Source organism: Typopeltis vanoorti, chromosome 20 (assembly GCF_054136105.1).
Source record: "Typopeltis vanoorti isolate ZY-2024b chromosome 20, IOZ_Tvanoo_1.0, whole genome shotgun sequence".
Classification (NCBI taxonomy): domain Eukaryota; kingdom Metazoa; phylum Arthropoda; class Arachnida; order Uropygi; family Thelyphonidae; genus Typopeltis; species Typopeltis vanoorti.
The window spans coordinates 70,479,111-70,498,789 of NC_143568.1; the positions used below are offsets into that span (position 1 = coordinate 70,479,111).

Consider the following 19,679-nt stretch of genomic DNA (forward strand, 5'->3'; position numbering starts at 1 on the left):
GTTTAGCTTTCTTACATTTGTCTCTGTATTCTGTAAGAGTAAAAGCTGACTTATTTGCCAGGAACTTTTGATATGCTTTCTTCTTTTCCTTCACTGTCTCTTTAACTTCCTGTGTCCACCAGGGAGTTCTGATTTTTTTATCCTTGCAAACAACCTCAACACATGCCTCTCTGGCTGAATTCAATCAGGGTTTTCTTCAATTTCTTCAGTATTTTATTCAAAATTTTATTGCATATATTCTGTATTTAACAGGTTTATTCCTATACAATTTCCACATCATCCCTATCTTTTCTTAATTTAAATGTAACCTTACTTTTGATCAATCTGATGAAACTTTGCATTTCCTGCAACAGTTAACATATCCATAACTATAGAATAACAGGTATACCACAGTAAATAACTTTTCAATCACTAATATCCCTCACAAAGAGACAGAATTTTTAAACCAAAAATTTCCATCAGACATAGCGAAATTATTCAAATTTGCAATTACAAGAGGTTACTTCACATGGAAAGATAAAATATATAAACAACAGGAAGGAATAGCAATGATCTCACCCTTATCACCTAACTTAGCCAACTTTTTTCATCAACACATAGAAGAAATAATTTTCGCTCGACCTAAAACCAACAATTTGGCTACATTATGTTGATGATGTCTTTTCAGTTTTGAGTCATATAGAACCAGAACTCTACTTATTTCTACAAAAAATCAACACCCTTCATCCTCATACTAAGTTCACACTAGAAAAAGAATCATCAAAAGGTATTTCATTTCTTGATGTACACATACAGCATAAACAAGATGGATCCATTTCCACTTCTGTTTACGAAAATCAACTTTTTCAGATCGTTATATCTGCAATATGTCAGCTCACAATCCATCTCAAAAATATAGCGCCATAAAATCTTTAGTATCCAGAACACACAAGATTTGTTCTGAAGAATCTCTAAAACAAGAATTGGAAATTATCAAAAAAACAGCCTTACTAAATGGATATAATCCAATAATAACCCAACAAATAATTAACCACTCTCCTACAAATCAACCCAGACAAGAAAAAGCTCACCGGACTCCTATACCATATATTAACAGCATCTCTGAATGTGTGGCAAAAATTATGAAAAAATATCAACTCATTGCTACCTATAAACCCATCAACTAAATTCATAACTTGCTACCCTCTCCAAAAGACAAACTCTCACCAATGATGCTACCTGGGGTATACGAAGTACTATGTTCGTGTAATTTGTCTTACTATGGGCAAACAGGAAGCTCTATAATAACGTTATCTCTGAACATCAAGACTATATCTGTCTTATTGAACCTCACAAATCTGGCCTTGCACAACATGGAATTGAAAACGCTAACAACAGGATCCAATGGCAAAATGCTAAACAGCTACATAAATCCACATATAAACATAAACATTTATATAAAGAAAGTGCTGAAGCCTAATCTTAATCGGAATGACTGTATCCTATTCCAAAAGTTTGGGAAATTGTTATCCTCAATTGTATTAAATAAATTTATCTGTTATATTTTAATTTATTTAATTAGTTTTAATTTCAGTCCTTTAGATTTAATACATGAGAATGAGCCTGCATACGAGTCAGGCGACTCGTTGGGAGTCCCACATTAACCAGTATTCAAAAAAATAGCTGACATACCTCTCCTCAAACTATTCACCATTGAGATATCACAACTACCTCTGGCAATCCATTCCAATCATTCACCACTCTCCAAGCAAAAAATCTAGTCTGCACACCCTTACTAACTGTATTCTACATAACTGCCACAGATGACCACCTTGTTCTCTCTCTTTCTTTGTCATATATCGAAAAATCTCTTTTATGTCCATCTTATAGAACTCCTTTAATAACTTGCAGTTTCTATCATGTCCCACTCTTTTCCACCTATCGACTAAACTTTTCAACCCATATACCTTCAATCTATCCTTACAGGGAGCATTCCACAGACCAGTCACCAGCTTGGTTACTTGTCTCTGAACCCTGCCCAACTATCCTGATCTCCAATAGACACAAGTGATCATATACTGTATTATGCACAGTAGTCAATATGCAGACAAATCATAGCCTTATAAAGAAAAACAATAACCTCCCTATCTTTACTTGTTAGTGTGTTTTTCAACATCCAAGAAATCATTTGTACTATTTTGTAAATTTTTGCAATATGCTTTCTGAACTTCAATTCTATGTCCAACCTACCCTCAAATCGCTATCCTCATCAATTTCCTGCAATCCAGTATAATCAATATGATATAGAATATGTAATCTTTTCATTCCAAAGTACACAACCTTATGTTTTGCAACATCAAATTGACAACTACTATCATTGCCCACAATGGCAATTTATTTAAATCATCCTGCAGGTTATCTTCATCATCTTTATCAACTACTGCCCTTCCCAGTTTTACATCATCACCAAACAAATGAATATTCCTCGCCCCTTAAATTCCTCTCTCCCTCTAAGTCATTAATAAACAAATTAAAGGGTAGTGGCCTAGTACAGAACCTAGAGTCACTCCACCAGTCACTCTCATTTTTCTAGATTCCACTCCACCATTTATTACTCTTGCTCTCGGCCCTCCAATGGTACTAATACTGATCACAACCTCTAAGTGAAATTCACAAAAAAAATAAAATAAAATAAAACTTTGTAACTATGTAACCATAACAATTAACCATGTCTGCCATTTGTCTCACATCATGGCATCTGATTATTCTCACTTGATATCTGCAAGCTCTGGTCACAATGTTTGAAATTATGAAACTTGCTGTATTTATCTCCCCCCCCTCCATATTTAGTAGATTACTTACATATGATTATTATTATTATGATTTTATTGACATTTTCTTGTCTAAATTAACATCCTAGTAAACATCAACCATCTTTAAGGTTTTACTGAATGAAATAAAATAAAAAATAATTCTTTTTAAAAAAAGCTTTGCTTCACTGCCTCTTCCAAAATCTCATCATAATCATTGCACTATTTATTAGGTCCAAAGACATGCATTATGGCCAAGCACTTGCTTTTTTTTTTTTTATATAAAACCTAATTTGTTGACAACAGAACAGTTAAGTCTATCTTCAGAGTCAGCTATGTCTGTGCATATATCTCCATGTGATTTGTCTGTTTTGTATGAAAACACTTGTGTATGTATGAGATTTGAATGCAGTTTTTTCCAACTAAACAGTGTTGTCACTAGAAAATGTCTACAGAAGCTGTGTATTTGTTAAAACTAGAATACAATTTTTATTACAAAACTCAATATTAAGTTCAGTCAGAATATTTTCACTTATAAAACTGATATTTTTTAGAATTAGACCATCATAGTAGTAAAAAGATCAAGACAGAATCATAAATGATAATACATTTACAATTGATTCCACACAATACTAAAGTGCACAATACTTGAATAAATTTGAAAAAAAAAATAATACCTGTCATGTGAAAGTCTTGAAGAAAATTTAGAGCGATCAAGAATATCTGTTTTATGTGGGGGAAAAAAAGTTAAAATACATATTCAAGAAAAATTATAAGATTAATTTATATTAATCTTATAATTTTTAAGATTAATAAATAATTAATCTTAATTATTTATTAAGATTAATATCTTAATAAATAATTAAGATATTAATTATTTATTAAGATAAATAATTAATATTTATCTTAATAAATAATTAAGATAATACTACAGTTAAAACAAAAAAATAATTAAATACCACAAAAAATTTCATTAAACATACTACTATAATAATTTGATTTTGTAAGCTAGTGGCACTCATGATTATTATTATATATGAGCATCTCCATCTAGGTTTTATCTCTCTCTCTCTCCCTTTTACTCTGTCTCATTATAGTGTTGGATTCTAAATGAAGAGAAATGAAAATTGTTAATACTTCTTTCAGAATCCAACATAATCCTCCATGTCAAAGGCAAGACTTGTAAATATTGTTTATTGTTTGTCTCTTGCTTATAGTGTGTTATTCATATAATTGCCTTGAATTTTGTTTATTATTATTTAATAATATAATCTTAAGTAATGTAATAGTAATAAAAAGGCTCTGTATAAAAATATTCTTTTAATTTACTTTATTATATAATAATATTATAAGCTGTGCATGTATGTTATAGAATTTGTGTTTATTATGATTGAATGTGATTTATGTGAACTATGGATTATTTCATTATTTGTATTTCTGAAAGAGAATGTATATATGTAAGTTTAATGTACCCTATGTGAACTATGATATTTTTTTTTATTTATCATTACTGAAAGAGAAGGTAATTTTATGCAATTCTTCTGATTGGATTTGATTGGCTGTTGTCAAGGAAACAGAGTTAATTTTAGATAGCGCATGCGTGGAGCGTGAGCTACGGTATTCAAAGGGAGATGAAGTTGATATAAGCTGAACTAGCTAGAACCAGATTTTGGCAGGAATAATGAGCTTATTTAATTGGAGAATGAAGGTAAACAGGGGAGAAAGCTTAAGGACAGCAAGGAGTGAAGTAAGGAGTGGCAGTAATGGGGATTTGGAAATGCCGTAAATAGATTATGAAAGGACCGGGAAATTAATAGGCAATTCGGAATATTTCTACGGAATTCTAAAATTATGACGAATTTCAGTTGTTTTGAAGAAGAACAGTGCAAGGCTGAATTTAATGCATAGTAATAAATACGAGTGTGTCATGACTTATGAAGCTCTATGTTTAGCATTTCAGTTATTATAGTGAAGATTTCTTTTGAATAGTGTTGCTTCAGAGTGATAGTTAACTAAAGTTTTAAGTGTGCCCATAGTGAATCCAATATGTAAAAGATGTAACCCAGTAAGAGCAGTCCGTTTTTCTTATATTTCAGCATGAAGATATAAGAGTTAGCTCCGCCTAATATATCTTAACATTAACTGTGGCGTTCTACTAAAAATAGCCGAAGTATGGAGCTATATAGTGTTCCCCCCCTTGAAGTGATAACTGCCTCATAATTAAATTAAGTGTTAGTTGACTAAGAGAGAATTAGAGAATTCTACTTTAAGAATAATTTCTGTGAGATTCTGTAACATTGAACTGTGTGGACCATCTTCAATTATTCGGATGAATATAGTATTGACAGCTGAATGTGCATGTCTAATGTTTTATGTTTGTTATGAGTATTTGGACTAAGCTGATTTGCATTATCTTGTTTTTAAAGTTTTACTTAAATGTACATATTCTATAACCCTGTATTAAATGTTTATTTTATTGGATTCAATTTGTTGTTTGCCTAATTTTTCTTCATTGCACCGCTCATAAAGTTTATTGGACCTTGTGGAAGCCTTAAATATTAATTTTAAACTCAGCCTGTAGAAAAGTGAGATTGCTAAAGTTAGTTGATGATTGATTCCACCATATTATATAGACTAATCTGAATATAGGGTGGCACAGGATAAATAAATTTCTCTATATTTGGATTAGTAATCAACCAACAATTAATTAAGATAATAAAAAACAGATAATTTAAATAAGAACTACGTTCTAACAAGATGGCGGATTCAGAGCCAGGATGTATGACACAACAATAGCATATACAGTGGTATCTCGCTAGTCCGAACCTCTTTAGTCTGAACCTTCCAGTAATCCGAACTGCGGTTGGAAAGAAAAAAGTTTTATTTATTACGTATTATTATTTTGTGTATTATTATTTTTTTTTAATAATTATTATTTTAACTATTATTATTACAGTACAGTAGAACGATGGTGATACACAAAAAGAGGAAATTCAAAACGTGCATAATTTGGTTAAAAATATAAATCCAGATATTAAAATTTCACAAACAGATGTTACGGAATGTATTACAGGTAGAACAAAAGTGAATTCAAAATCAAATCAGATGCCGAAATTATAAATATGATGCTACAGAATGAATTAGAAGACGATGATGACAATAAAGAGCTCGAAGAAAAAAAAAAAGTAAAACATGAAGACGCAGTTGGCAGTTTTAATATGTGTATAGAATGGGCTAAGTGGAATGGTACGCCATTCAACGAAATTTTATTGCTAATGCAGTTCCGAGAAGAAGCGTTCGAAAAAAGTTTAGCTTCCAAGAAGCAAAAGAATATCAGTGACTTTTTTTACAATGAAATAATAATAATAAAAAACCTTTTTTCGTGTGTTATTTTATGAAACTTTTTTTTGTGTTGTGTACAAGAAAGTGATATTTTTTACCCAAATTAAGTTATGTACTGAACTATGCAATTTTATTAAATCAGAATCCTCAACAATACATACAAATTAAATTTTTTACTAAAATAAACTTGTGTACTGTATTATTTTTAAGTTTTACATTACAGTCTCTCTTCTTCTACGCATTATTCCTGCTTCCTATGCAGGGTCCGCGTGTTACTTTTAGATGCAACTTCTTGTTAGTACTACTCCCAGCCGACCCGTCGCCTGGTCTGCCGCTGGGGGGGGATATATTTTTGACTGTAGAGGCGTATGTTCATGGGGCCGGTTTGCCTGTTTGCGGGATGAAAAACGCCAGATAAACTGGCGGAAAAAACCCTACTGACCATGCCCAAGACCGGCTAACTTGGCTATGCCGGAGGAAGATCCTCAAATTCCTCACGTCTACAACGGGAATCGAACCTGGGACACTCCTTCCCCAGGCATATGGTTGCGAAGCGCAAAGCCACTAGGCTAACTGCAGTCAAGTTTTACATTACAGTACAGTAGCTTTTTTCTATCAATTACTTCATTTATTTACAGAATTAAATTGATGTACCATGAGAATCTGATTATTTTTGTCTTAAATGCTAGTTATTGTTGTCTCTTGGGGGAAAATTCTCTAATACGAACTTTTTGCTAATCCAAACGAGCACGGTTTTTATTAGTTCGGATTAGCGAGATATCACTGTACTGAAAAATGTTTTCCACATCATCCCTATATAAACAAAGCCTCTTTAGTAACTTGTATGTTTTAATCATATCCCTCTTTTCACTATCAGCCAAACTTTGCAACCTACAGACCTTCAGTCTATCTCCAAAGGGAGTACTCCACAGAAATGTCAACAACATTTTGGTTACTCACTTCTGGATCCACTTTAGTATTAATAGTAGAAAAACTCTGTGTTAAAATATTATCAAGCTATTTAGCTTATTTCTATGTTAATATAGAATTTATATTTGATAATTTAACTGCTCATTAACTGAAATGTAAATATTCTTTATTTATTCCTATTTGTAGAAGTTTAGTGTTATGCAATACCTCAATTTTATTATATTTTGTTTGGTTGTCATGGAGATATATGTAAGTGAGCACGTTTTGGAACACCATGTGAGGAGAAGGTTTATTGAAAAGAGTTTTAGAAAGAAATCACCAGAATAATTTAGGTGCGAAGAACGGATATATAAGCGATGAACGCTGAAATTATTGAGGAATTAAGTTACATAAGAGAGATTAGATAGATTAAGAGAGAGAGAGAAAGGAGAGGATTGGCATTAGGTTGGAATCGGAGCATTCGGGAATCACAGTGCGATAATAGCGAGTCGGCAAGTCACTCAAGCAGCTAAATAAAGTCTACTAGTCGAGAGGCGGTTAGCTAATAAGTTGTAAAATAACAATTGTAGCTACGGAAGACAGCTGAGTGACTACTAAATAGACTAGCGATATTTGAGTTGAGATTCAATTTCAGAGCCAACCTTTCAAGGACATACAGAACCTTGAAGCAAAGCACAGAGTTATTAGGGAATAGTAGAGGCTGTAAAGTTGAAGTTACCATTAGCTGTGCTTAGAAATATATTGCCTAAAGAATTAAATGAATGCAGGAAGAATGAACAGCTGTGCATATAAAACCTCAAGTTAAGGAAGTATTGTGTATTGCCTTAATTCATAAGAGATCAGTAGTATTTCATGCAAGAACGTTTGTTTATGTATATAGTGACCAACGATTAATTCAGTTATTGCTTAGAAGAATTATTTTAATGAGTGCTGTATACTGTTTAAGTGTTTACAGTTATAAAAAGTGTTTACGTATAAGTAGGTGAAGAAAAAAGATTATCGGTAAGATTATTCCAACCATTAATATTCCTATACAGAGAAGTGTGAGAGTTTCATCCTAGAATTTCCTTATACTAACAGTAACTATTGCAGAAATTAGCTAAAGTGTAAATTTATAAGTGTTTGCTTATGAAGAGGTATTACTGTAATTTTTATTGTATTTAAAACTTAAAGAACTATGAGATATCGATGTGAATGATCATTAAGGAACTTTATTAAATAGCTAAAAGGAACTGTGAGAAGACTGTATTACAGATAACAGAATTACCATTGTCTGAGTTTGCATGACTTTAATATCAGAAAGGCTGAAGTGTTTATAATAACTTGTTTAGTATTTTGATCTTGAGTGTATAATTTGTGATTATAAAATTAAATGTTTGTTTTGTTTGTCTAAAGTTGTGTTTTGCCTGAATCTCTTTTACTGCACCATTCATAAAATATTCGAACCAAGGCGGGTGAATTAAGTAAGTTAAATATACTCAGCCAGTATATATATTAATAACATATTAAGGAGAAATATGTTGCGGGTTGATTTTTCTTCAATTCTTGAACTAATTCAGATATAAAGTGGCGCAGTCTTTAAATATAAATTTTCTTTATATTTGAATTAGAAATCAACTTACAACTTCTCAATTAGTTAAGAACATCGTAATAGTATTCATGTCGGATCCAAAGTATAGATTGAGAAGAATTAGGATCCAACAACAGCACACGGTTCTGAATTTTGTTGTAAAGGAATTTATGTGATAACATGTAAAACGCACTAGAAAAATCTTGTAGTTGAAAGTTAAACTGAAGGATTATAGGATTAATGAAATTATTAATGGGACAAGTATAATCTTGTCCCATTAAGCTGTCTCGAACTTAATAAGTTGCCAAAGAAGTTAAGAGTAGAGTGCAAAGGTCGAGTTACATACGCACGTATCGGCTGTAATGCTGCCAGCTACAATGTACGAGGAATATGACGCAAGCGGGATTCCTGGAATACAGCACCTAACGGCAGCTAGGACTTGGAGGATCACCTTAGGGGCATGAAGACGAAGGGTTGTATGGAAAAGAAGGGACGAAATATAAGCAAATGCACGCGGTAATGCGAGGCTTTTTTCTGGTTCTGGATTTCACTTCGAGGATTCCTGACTAGCGGACAGAGTAGGGACGAGCAAGAGAGATGTCCCACTCAAGTAGGAGCAGAGAATGCGCTGTATCAAGGCAGTGAGAAGTTCGAGTCCGGGAAGAATGTAAAACGGACGGCGTAGTCGTAAGCCCATTGCGGAAGCAACCGATCAAAGGGGGACCCGAACAACACGCGGCCGTTAACAGAATTTCGGAAGAAAAAGATTGGCTAACGTAAAGACCTTTATTGTATGTTTGAATGAGACAGAATTTAGTGTTAGATCATATTAAGTGGACAATTCATAGTGGACTATAATAAGGATTTGTAATTTGAGATAGTGTAATTCTGATAAACAAAGGAATGTCAAGAGTGAAACTTTAACTGCATGTGAATGAAATTATATGTGAATTAATATAGCATGAAATAAGATTTTGGTTTTTGAGTAATATAATTAGCTAGATTTAATGTTTATAGTTTGTGTAAGATTACCAAGTTAATCTATGAGTGTTCTGTTAAATTAGTATTGAGTAACTAACTTAGCAAGAGATTTTGAAAAGCTTAGTATCATATTCCAATTCTAGCTGTAAAATGTAATTTGTTCCAATAAACATGTTTTGTTGTATATGCCTCATTCATGCTTGATTCGAGAATTCAAATTACCACTTGCAAAAATTTAGAACCATAGCGGGAGGGAATTTAATGAGAGTGTTAGAGTAAAATAGATTATTGACTACGACTGAAATTAGAACCAGTATCTATTTAGTGTATATTAGAATGAATGCAAATTAACCTAGGAATATTCCCTGAATTGTGAATAAGCTCATATTATAGGACTCTGGCTGGCGCAGCAATAAAAAATAAATTTACCAGTGTCCGAAAAGGAAGCATTCTTACGTGAAGTTCAGTAAGGTATTCTTAGGGGAGCATATTAGTATATAATGAAAGTATAAAGACAGTAAAAGAAGATATAACAATAGCGCAGCGAGTAGGATTTTAGATGAGTAAGATTTGAGTAAGTAAGAAGATAAATAAGTACAAGTGAATAAGTTAATAAATAAAACGAATAAATATATAAAGATATAAAAATATAAATAAAGAGAAAACACCTTTTAACATAGTACAACACCAGGCAACTCGTAGCAAAGGTGGAGCAAGCTACCAACACTCCTATCCCAGTATCTCCCATAATGCAAAACATATATCCTTGTGGATATGTATACTGTTATGCATTAAGGGATTGGCCACTACCCAGACTAGTTTCGACCTTTATTGAGGTCACTTCAGTGGGATCCAGGTGTCCAGAGTTGGAGATACCAGGCAGAAGCAGTAGCAAGGTCATCTTTACCTATAGGAGTTACGAAAAGGTTTGCCATCTTTTTTTAAATTACTCTGGATTTAGAGAAAGATGTTGAAAGTTTATTTTTTCACTAGGTTAGACTATAATAAATTTATAATATGCTACTGCTTCTGCCTGGTATCTCCAACTCTGGGTAGTGGCCAATCCCTTAATGCATAACAGTATACATATCCACAAGGAGGTGTGTTTTGCATTATGGGAGATACTGGGATAGAAGTGTTGGTTGCTTGCTCCACCTTTGCTACGAGTTGCACTACTTACCCAGGTAAGATAGTACAACACTATATTCAGTCCTGAAGATATTTTCAGGTGCAAACTTTGTTTGCTCTCACTGGGATAGAGGATTAAACTAAATTTATTACAGTCTAACCTAGTGAAAAAATAAACTTTGAAAATATTCACTTATTTCTTCAAATAACAAAATAAAAATATTAACTAACTTTTATTTTAAATTGTGAAATATAGAGAATAATTATGGATTTAATAATCAAAAGAGTTTTTTTTCAGAAGCCAAACATATTTATGAAGAAACCTCTTCCCACATCATAATTTATCAGAGAAAATTTCTTTCAGCACCAACTAATAGTGTATTCATCAAAAGAGTTTTTTTCAGAAGCCAAACATATTTATGAAGAAACCTCTTCCCACATCATAATTTATCATTAATTCATTTTGATGAATACACTATTAGCTGGTGCTGAAAGAAATTTTCTCTGAGAAATTGTAATATGTAATAGGTTTACTCATCAGCCTTCGATTTTTTCTTCTTCTTCTTTTTTTTTTTTTTTTTTTTTTTTTTTTTAACAATTGAGATTGCCCTGTTATCCAATATGACCATTTCAGTCATAGCATAATACAAAAATTTTTCTGTTTGTCATCCATATCTTATGTTTGTTTTTTTAGATTATTTTTTAATGTTAAATAAGGTTTGTTGTTTTGGTGGTGGAGATTGTGACTTGAGATTCTGACTGATAACTTGGGCTTGCATTGTGGTTTGATTTTTCAGTTTCATTGTTTTGTTTTGCTTTATAAATTCATTAATCCTGTAAAATCTTGCAATTTTACAGGATTAATCATAGATGTGTACCTCTCTTTTTTCTGAAAAACAACCAAATATTTTACAACTTGCAAATTTTGAATATTCACATAAGTCATAAAACTCCCAATACTGTTTTTTTTTATAATTCATAGCCAAACCTCTTGTATTTTTCAATATTTTAGGACAAAATTTAATATTTCATAATATAAACAACTTTTAAGACTCATAATATAATCTAAAATCCAATTCCTTGCATCTATGATGCAGGTAACAGAAATTTTTCTGCTTTTGCCAGCCAAATATTGAATCTTTCTCCAGATTTCGTCAAAGCTAAATCTGCAGAAAAACATGTTTAATCAACTGAATATCAAAGTAAAACTGAATACTTGGCATATCCCAAATTACTTATAGAGCTAATTAGAAAGCCTTCTGATGCATTTCTATCAGGTTTATCTCTGTGTATTATCTTGCATATACAGCCTAAAAGTACACCTAAACCTCGTTTTATGCAAATTGTTTTTACGCGAATTGGGATATCAAAAATAATTTTTTATGCGATTTTTATTCACTTTTACACGACCAACCTAAAGTCTAAGTTAGGAAAAAATCTGTAATTCAAGAAAATTCTAAAAATTTTGTAGAATTGCATTCTCGTTTATTAAGAAAATTCTAAAGTCTAGAAAATTCTGAGAATTTTGTAGAATTGCATTCTAGTTTCAATTAAGAAAATTCTAAATTCTTACGAATTTATTGGGAATTCCCTGAATTACGTAACTGACTGCGCATAAAAAAGCAGTTCTTAGCAGTTTGAATTTGGTGTTTGAGTAGACAACACAGTTACCGCATTTTCTGCATTTGCATTTTTTAAGTGAAATCAAAATAAAAATCGCGTTATAAAATTAATAATTTTGCCAAGAAATAATAAATGGTAAGCTAAATGTAATTTTCAAACTTTCATTTCATTAACCGAAGATTTTAATCCAGCCCTCACATGATGTTGCTGATAACCAAAAAAAAAAAGGAAAGCCGTTTCCTTGGATTTTGAAGACGATATAAAAAATTGACATTTTAGATCGTCTTCAAACTGGGGAATGTGCGACGGCTGTGGGTAAGCATTTTGGAGTCCGTGAAACAACTATCAGATCTATAAAGAAAAATGAAGAGGCTATTAGAAAAGCAGTTTGTTCTGGTACAAAATCGAGTGCGAAATTATCATCATATGCAAGAGATATTGTTCTAGAAAAGGCCGAAAAAGCTTTAGTGATGTGGATAAAAGATAATGTACAAAAAAGAATACCAGTTGATGGAAATTCCATCAAGCAATCAGCATTGATATTTTATGAACAGATTAAAAAACTGCAGTCAGATGCTTCATCTCAATCGAGGAAAGAACATGAATTTCATGCAAGCAGTGGTTGGCTGGCTAAGTTTATTAAAAGACATGCTCTTCATAAGATAAAAATTAAATATTAATAAAAATATTATTAATAATAATAATAATAATAATATAAAAATTAAAGGTGAAACGGCTTCTGCTGATGCAACAGCTGCTAAAGCATTTCCACAAAAACTTGCTAAAATAATTGAAGATGGAGGTTACACTCGTGAACAAGTTTGGAATATGGATGAAACTGGCCTTTTCTGAAAAACAAAAAATGCCAAACAGAACTTACATAACAAAAATGCAAAAAACTGTTGGTAGGTTCAAAGCAGCAAAGGATCGCATAACACTCCTATTTTGTTTGAACGCTTTAGGAGATCGGATGTTAAAACCACTGCTCATAAATCGATCATTAAGACCACGGCCAATGAAAGGTGTAGATTTTCAAAAATTGCCAGGTCATTGGATGGCCAACAAAAAAGCTTGGGTGACCATTGATACTTTCACTGAGTGGTTCCACAAACATTTTGTGCCAGAAGTTAGACACTATTTGAATGACAAGGGTCTCGAATTTAAAGTGATTTTGATTTTTGATAATGCACCCGTTCATCCTGCCATTCTGCCGCCCAATAACACATCATTGCTACAACCTCTAGATTAGGGTATAATTGCGACTTTTAAAACATATTATGTCAGACGAGCATTTCAGTACGTTTTGAATAAGCTAAATGATGATGAAACGCTGTCAGCTATGGATGTGTGAAAAAATTTTCAATTATGATTGTATTGATCAGGTTCGATTATCGTTATCTGAATTGAGACCCAGAAACTATGAATGCATGTTGGAAAGCTATTTGGCATGCATGTGTTAAAGAGAATGCTCTTGTTCCTTTCAATCATACTGCAGAATTCCCCACTATAATAAGTTTGGCATGTGAAATTGGCAGAGAAGGATTCGATGATCTTAAGTTGGCAGATATTGAAGAATTGTTAATTGATAAACCTCTTAGCGAAGATGAAATGGTGGAGATTGTTTCTGAGACTCCCGAAAGCGAAGAAGTTAATGATAATGATCAAGATAATCCCTTTTACTGCTGATATAATTAAAGAAGGTTTTAAACAGGCCAGTAATTTAGGCAATCATTTTTCCCGACATGATCCAAATGAAGAACGTGCTGAGAAGTTTTCACGTGAGCTTAAGTTGTTAATGTCTTCATATAGAAAATTATATCGCGACTTATCTAAAGCATCAAAAGAGCGATTAATAACTGAGTTCATGCCTAAAACTACTGAAACAACTAGTGGTACTTTTGTTCAAGACATGACAAGAAAAATTCCACAAGCTGAGGCAGAAGTCGATGACGATAATACTATATCTAGTAGTTCTAGTGATATTACAGTCTCACGAAAACAAAAGCTTTCGCATTTATTGTCAGAAACTGATAGCGAATAACATAATTTTTTTATAGAATCCTTAGCAAACAACGGAAATGAATATGTTTCTTTTTAAAGTTATTAAAATTTCATTATATGTATGTGTGTTCTCCATGAAATGTAAATAAAAATCTTATAATCCTAATGAATTTAATGTTTGTTTTTTTCATTATTTTGCTTATATTTCAGGTTTGGAACCAATCTTCACTTTCTCTATGGAGTCAGTAGTTCTTTTTACGCGAATTCTATTTACGCGTAATTTTTAGGAACTTATCTATCGCGTAAAAAGAAGATTAGGTGTACTTTACAAATATACCCCCTGAAGGCAAGGAGTACCAACACGTTGTATGAACTTAGAAACCCTCTAGTTTTCTGAGTTTATGCATATGTTGGTATGCCTATCAAGGGTGCATCTATACACAAAAAGAGGTGGTGGTGGTAGAGGCCAAACATGGAAAAATCCACTTCAGATCTCCATTATGAGTGATGGTGTTTTCTTCAGTCTTTGGAGAACTGTGCTTTTTCTAACTAGATCCATAAATTACAACTTGTTTGAACATTTTCTGTTGTATATCCCCATGTGGTGTAGCCAGTGTTCCCTCTAATATTTGCCAGCCCATTATCTATTTATATGTTCAATGGATATCCACAGATGCCATATAGTCACTACGAAGCTCAGTGATGAGCCACACCAGGCCTCACCATGTAGTTCTGTTGTTTGCTTTTCTAGAGATTTCAACTCTATGAAGATTAGTTGCTCAACACACACACCATCTGTCCATCTCCTTGGTGGTCTACCCCTGCCTCTTTTTCCAGGAACTTTACCTTCTATTACTGTTCTGAGGTCTTCCTTCCATCCTTTCAATGTGTCCAAAATATTTTAACTTTCTTTTGTCAACATCCTTAAGGAGCCTTAAAGTTCTACTGATCTATTCTAACACCCATTCATTTGTACGCCTTTCAGTATATGATATCCTCAACAGCCTTCTGTTTCTTATCTGACTTCTTTAGGTTCCAAGTCTCACATCCATAAGTCGCTGTTGGAAAAACAACTGCATCCAAAATCCTCAACTTTGTCCCCATGGAGATGGATCCATCCTTCCAGATTTTAAACAAGTCATGACTGTTCTTTTAGCCATTCCTAACCTTCTTCTGATGTCTTCTGAACAGCAATTCTTCACATTAATAATGGATCCCAGATACTCAAACTTGAGACTTCCTCAATTCTTTTTCCATTAAGATAAACTTGTTTCTCAAATGCTTCCATTTTTGTATTTCCTTTGATAACCATAATCTTTGTTTTGCTAGGATTTAGATGAAGTCCTCAGTTATTACAGATCTTGTTAAATATGTCAAGAATTTGTCCTAGTTCTTCCAAGTCGTTACAAAGGAGTACTGTATCATGTAGTACTTATAGTTGGAAAAGGAGTTACTTCTCTTCCAACCTGAAGCCAATCAGTCAATCCAACACCTGTTCTTACCGTGGTCAGCCCATTTGCACATGAAAAACATTTCATGCACAAATTTTGAGTATTACGTTCAATGTACGTGGAACCCTGTGCTCTCATTAATAGCAAAAGTCACGAGCCACAAACTGTTAATTTGATACACTTAAAACTGGTGACAATAACTTTGTTAAAAGATCGTGTATGGCGCATGCTAAATACTGCATCCTGACATCTTTTCTACTTCTGTTACAAATCTGCGTTTTCTTTTTTACAATATGTTTATATCACCACCATCATCATCAAATTAATGGCACATACCCTCAAGGGGTGTACAGGATATGACAGTACTACACAAAAAACTTACATCACCACTAACTTCTTATCTACAAATTTCCTCCAAATCAATCCGTTACTTGTTAAGACGCCAACATTATCAGATCTTATATTTCTGTCTTCTAAAGTACTTTTTACTGTATCAATCCACCTATATTTTGTTCTTCCTATGAGTCTTTTCCCTGAAAACCTGGCAGAGAACAATGGTTTTGCCAATCATTCTTCTACCATTCTGTTTAAGTGACCATACCACCGGAGATTAGCTCTGATGACCTAGATTCCTGGATGCTAACGATGTCAAGTTGTTCCTAATATCCTCATTTTTAATATGATATTGCCATTGATGCCATCAGTTCACCCCCTAAACTTTCTCAGGATCCTCATATTAGTGATCTCCAGTCTTTGGTCAAGTGTTTTATTTCGAACCCTGCTCACAGATCCATAAGTTAAAATTAGTATGAACACTGTCTTGTATACAGCTAATTTAACCGACTTGAATGGCAGTCAGTCTCAAGTAAAGTAATGTAGGCAAATATGACAATGAGAAACTGGACAATGAAACTTATTTGTGCTTATGGTCCCACAGAATGTTCTTAAGGTAGAAGCGGAAGAATTTTTTAAGGCTTTAGAGAAAGTAACTGACACAATGAAAAAGGAAAAGTTGGTCCTTGTTGGGGATCTAAATAGCAGAGTAGGAAATCATTGTGAGACATACAAAACTATTGTGGGAAAATTTGGAGAAAAGAACAAAGCTAATAATAATGGCAAATATCTGTGGGATTTCTGCTCAGGACATGGACTGATTATAACTAACACCATGTTCCAACATAAAAATGTGCACAAATTCACATGGAGAGAAGAGGCAAGGAATAAGAAAAGTCTCATTGACTACGTTATTGTTGATAGTGATGTTTTCTCCCTGGTGCAGTACAGAGGATTTGAAATTGGAAGTGATCACTATTTAGTCTTGAGCAGGATAAAATTGAATTTCATATTGAAAAGAAGGACATGTAAGAAAATTTTAAAGCGAATAAAAGTTGAGCAGCTCTCTGATGTGAACTGTAGACTAAAATACACGAAGATTATTGAAGAAAAAATGAAAGATTTTGAGAATAGGAATCAAACCTTGAAGATTCAGTAGCAAGCCTTGAAGAAAGCCCTGATTGATTCAGCTAGAGAGGCATGTGGTGAAATTGTCTGCAAGAAAAGAAAAATTAGAACTCCATGGTGGACACAGGAAGTTAAAGAGGCAGTTAAAGAAAAGAAGAAAGCATATCAAAAGCTCCTGGCAAATAAGTCAGCTTGTGCTCTTAGAGAATACAGAGACAAATGCAAGAATGCTAAACACTGTGTAAAACTAGCTAAACAAAAGTTATTGGAGGACTTTAGCAAGAATATAGAAAATAAATATCAAGAAGGTGGCAAAATATTCTGGAGGTTGTTGAAGTAGCTTAGGAATGAAGGAAAGAGTGCTGTAAAAGGAGTTAGAGATGATAAAGGTGACATGAAAATGGGAGAAAAAGATATCCTTGAAGTATGGAGTAATTACTTTGAAAAACTGCTAAATGAAACAAGCAGTGATGACAGCACACTGGTAAAAAACACTGACCAGGCATGCAGTCAGGTATACATATCCATACTTGCAGTAGAAAAAGCCATCAAAAGCTTGAAATGTGGAAAGGCAGCAGGAGTAGATGATATTCAACCAGAAATGAAGTATGGTGGTATAAAAGTCTTACAGTGGCTGCACTGCATACTTCAGAAAGCCTGGACAGAGGGACGAATTTCCGATGATTGGAGTAGAGCTCTCATAGAACCCATATATAAAAAGGGAAATAAAACTAAATGTGAGAATTACAGAGGTATTTCCCTACTGAGTGTTCCTGGCAAGATCTATGCAAGTATACTTGAGAAACAGTTGAGAAGAATTGTGGAAGAAAAGCTGGGTGAAGAACAAGCTGGATTCAGGCCAAAGAGAGGCTGTCAGGATCAGATCTTCACTTTACGAAAAATAGTCGAGAAAGCATGGAAATATAACAAAGATCTGTATTTAAGTTTTGTCAATTTGGAAAAGGCATATGACAAGGTACCAAGAGAGAAGCTATTCAATACGCTACAGTTATATGGTGTCAATGGGGTATTATATCAAGCAATACTTAGTCTTTATTTGAGTTGTAAGTCAGCAGTTAGAATTGAAGGAAGTACTGGAAGATGGTTTAATGTTAAATCTGGTGTGAGACGAGGATGTACATTATCCCCTCTGTTATTCATTATCTATATAGATCACATTATGAAGGAAAGTGGTATTAAACATGATATCAAAATTGGAGATGTTAATGTCTGCTCTTTGCTTTATGCAGATGAAATCCGCTACAAGTCTGCAAGATTCTCTGACTAAATTGATTAACTGTTGTAATAGATATGGTATGAAGGTCAGCAATAAAAAGACAAAGACAATGAAAATAGGCAGAATCATTGAAAATGTCAACTGTGTTGTGAATGGAGAACCTGTGGAACAAGTAAAACATTTCAGCTACTTAGGCACGATTTTTAGTGAAGATGGTATATTAAATATAGAAATAGACAACAAAATCAGCAAAGCTGGTATGGTGGAAAGTCAATTGAATAAATTCATATGGAATAAGAGAGAAATTAGTCGGAACACCAAATTAGCTGTATACAAGACAATGTTCAAATCAATGTTAAAGATACCAAGTTATTTTAAACCTGGTTTTACTCCATTTCCCACGTAAGCAAACACACAAATATAAGTCAAGTTTGCGCCTGCATGTAATGCAAGTCTAGCTGACCCTGCAGGTAGTGCAAGACCAAGGTAACTCATGGTAAAAGTAGAATAAGCTCTGATCACTAATCTTAATATTTACCCATAATACAAAGCAGATCTCCTGGAGATGTATGATGCTTTGTATTAAAGGCAAGGGGCCACTACCCAGACCGGTTTCGACCTTTATTGAGGTCTCATCAGCGGGAGCCAGGCTAGATATATCCAGATTTTAGTAATACAGAGCTTATAAGTATTTTACCAGAACAAGTTACCATAGGGTGTTTTAACCTTATTAAATAAAAATCTCAGGAGGTGATATAAATGTGTAAAATATTTTACCTTGTGTAAAATACTTTCTACATTTATATTATAGCATATATATTATATTATGTTATATTATAGAACAAGTTACCATAAGGTTAAAACACCTTATGGTAACTTGTTCTGGTAAAATACTTATAAGCTCTGTATTACTAAAATCTGGATATTTCTAGCCTGGCTCCCACTGATGAGACCACAATAAAGGTCGAAACCTATCTTGGTAGTGGCCCCTTGCCTTTAATACAAAGTATCATACATCTCCTCCAATAGATGTGCTTTGCATTATCGGTAAATATTAAGATTAGTGATCAGAGCTCATTCTACTTTTACCATGAGTTACCTTGGTCTTGCACTACCTGCAGGGTCAGCTGGACTTGCATTACATGCAGGTGCAAACTTGACTTATA

General features: G+C 33.3%; 1 protein-coding gene across 6 annotated transcripts in view; it reads right to left on the reverse strand.

Annotated features, from left to right (window-relative positions):
- LOC150095552 (uncharacterized) overlaps window positions 1–19,679 on the reverse strand; it is a 486,687-nt gene that overhangs the window by 333,201 nt on the left and 133,807 nt on the right. For all 6 annotated transcript variants that reach the window (XM_090410226.1, XM_090410229.1, XM_090410228.1 and 3 more), the window contains exon 8: window positions 3,467–3,512. In XM_090410226.1, coding sequence (XP_090266352.1) covers window positions 3,467–3,512 — 46 coding nt within the window. The remainder of the gene's footprint in view (window positions 1–3,466; window positions 3,513–19,679) is intronic.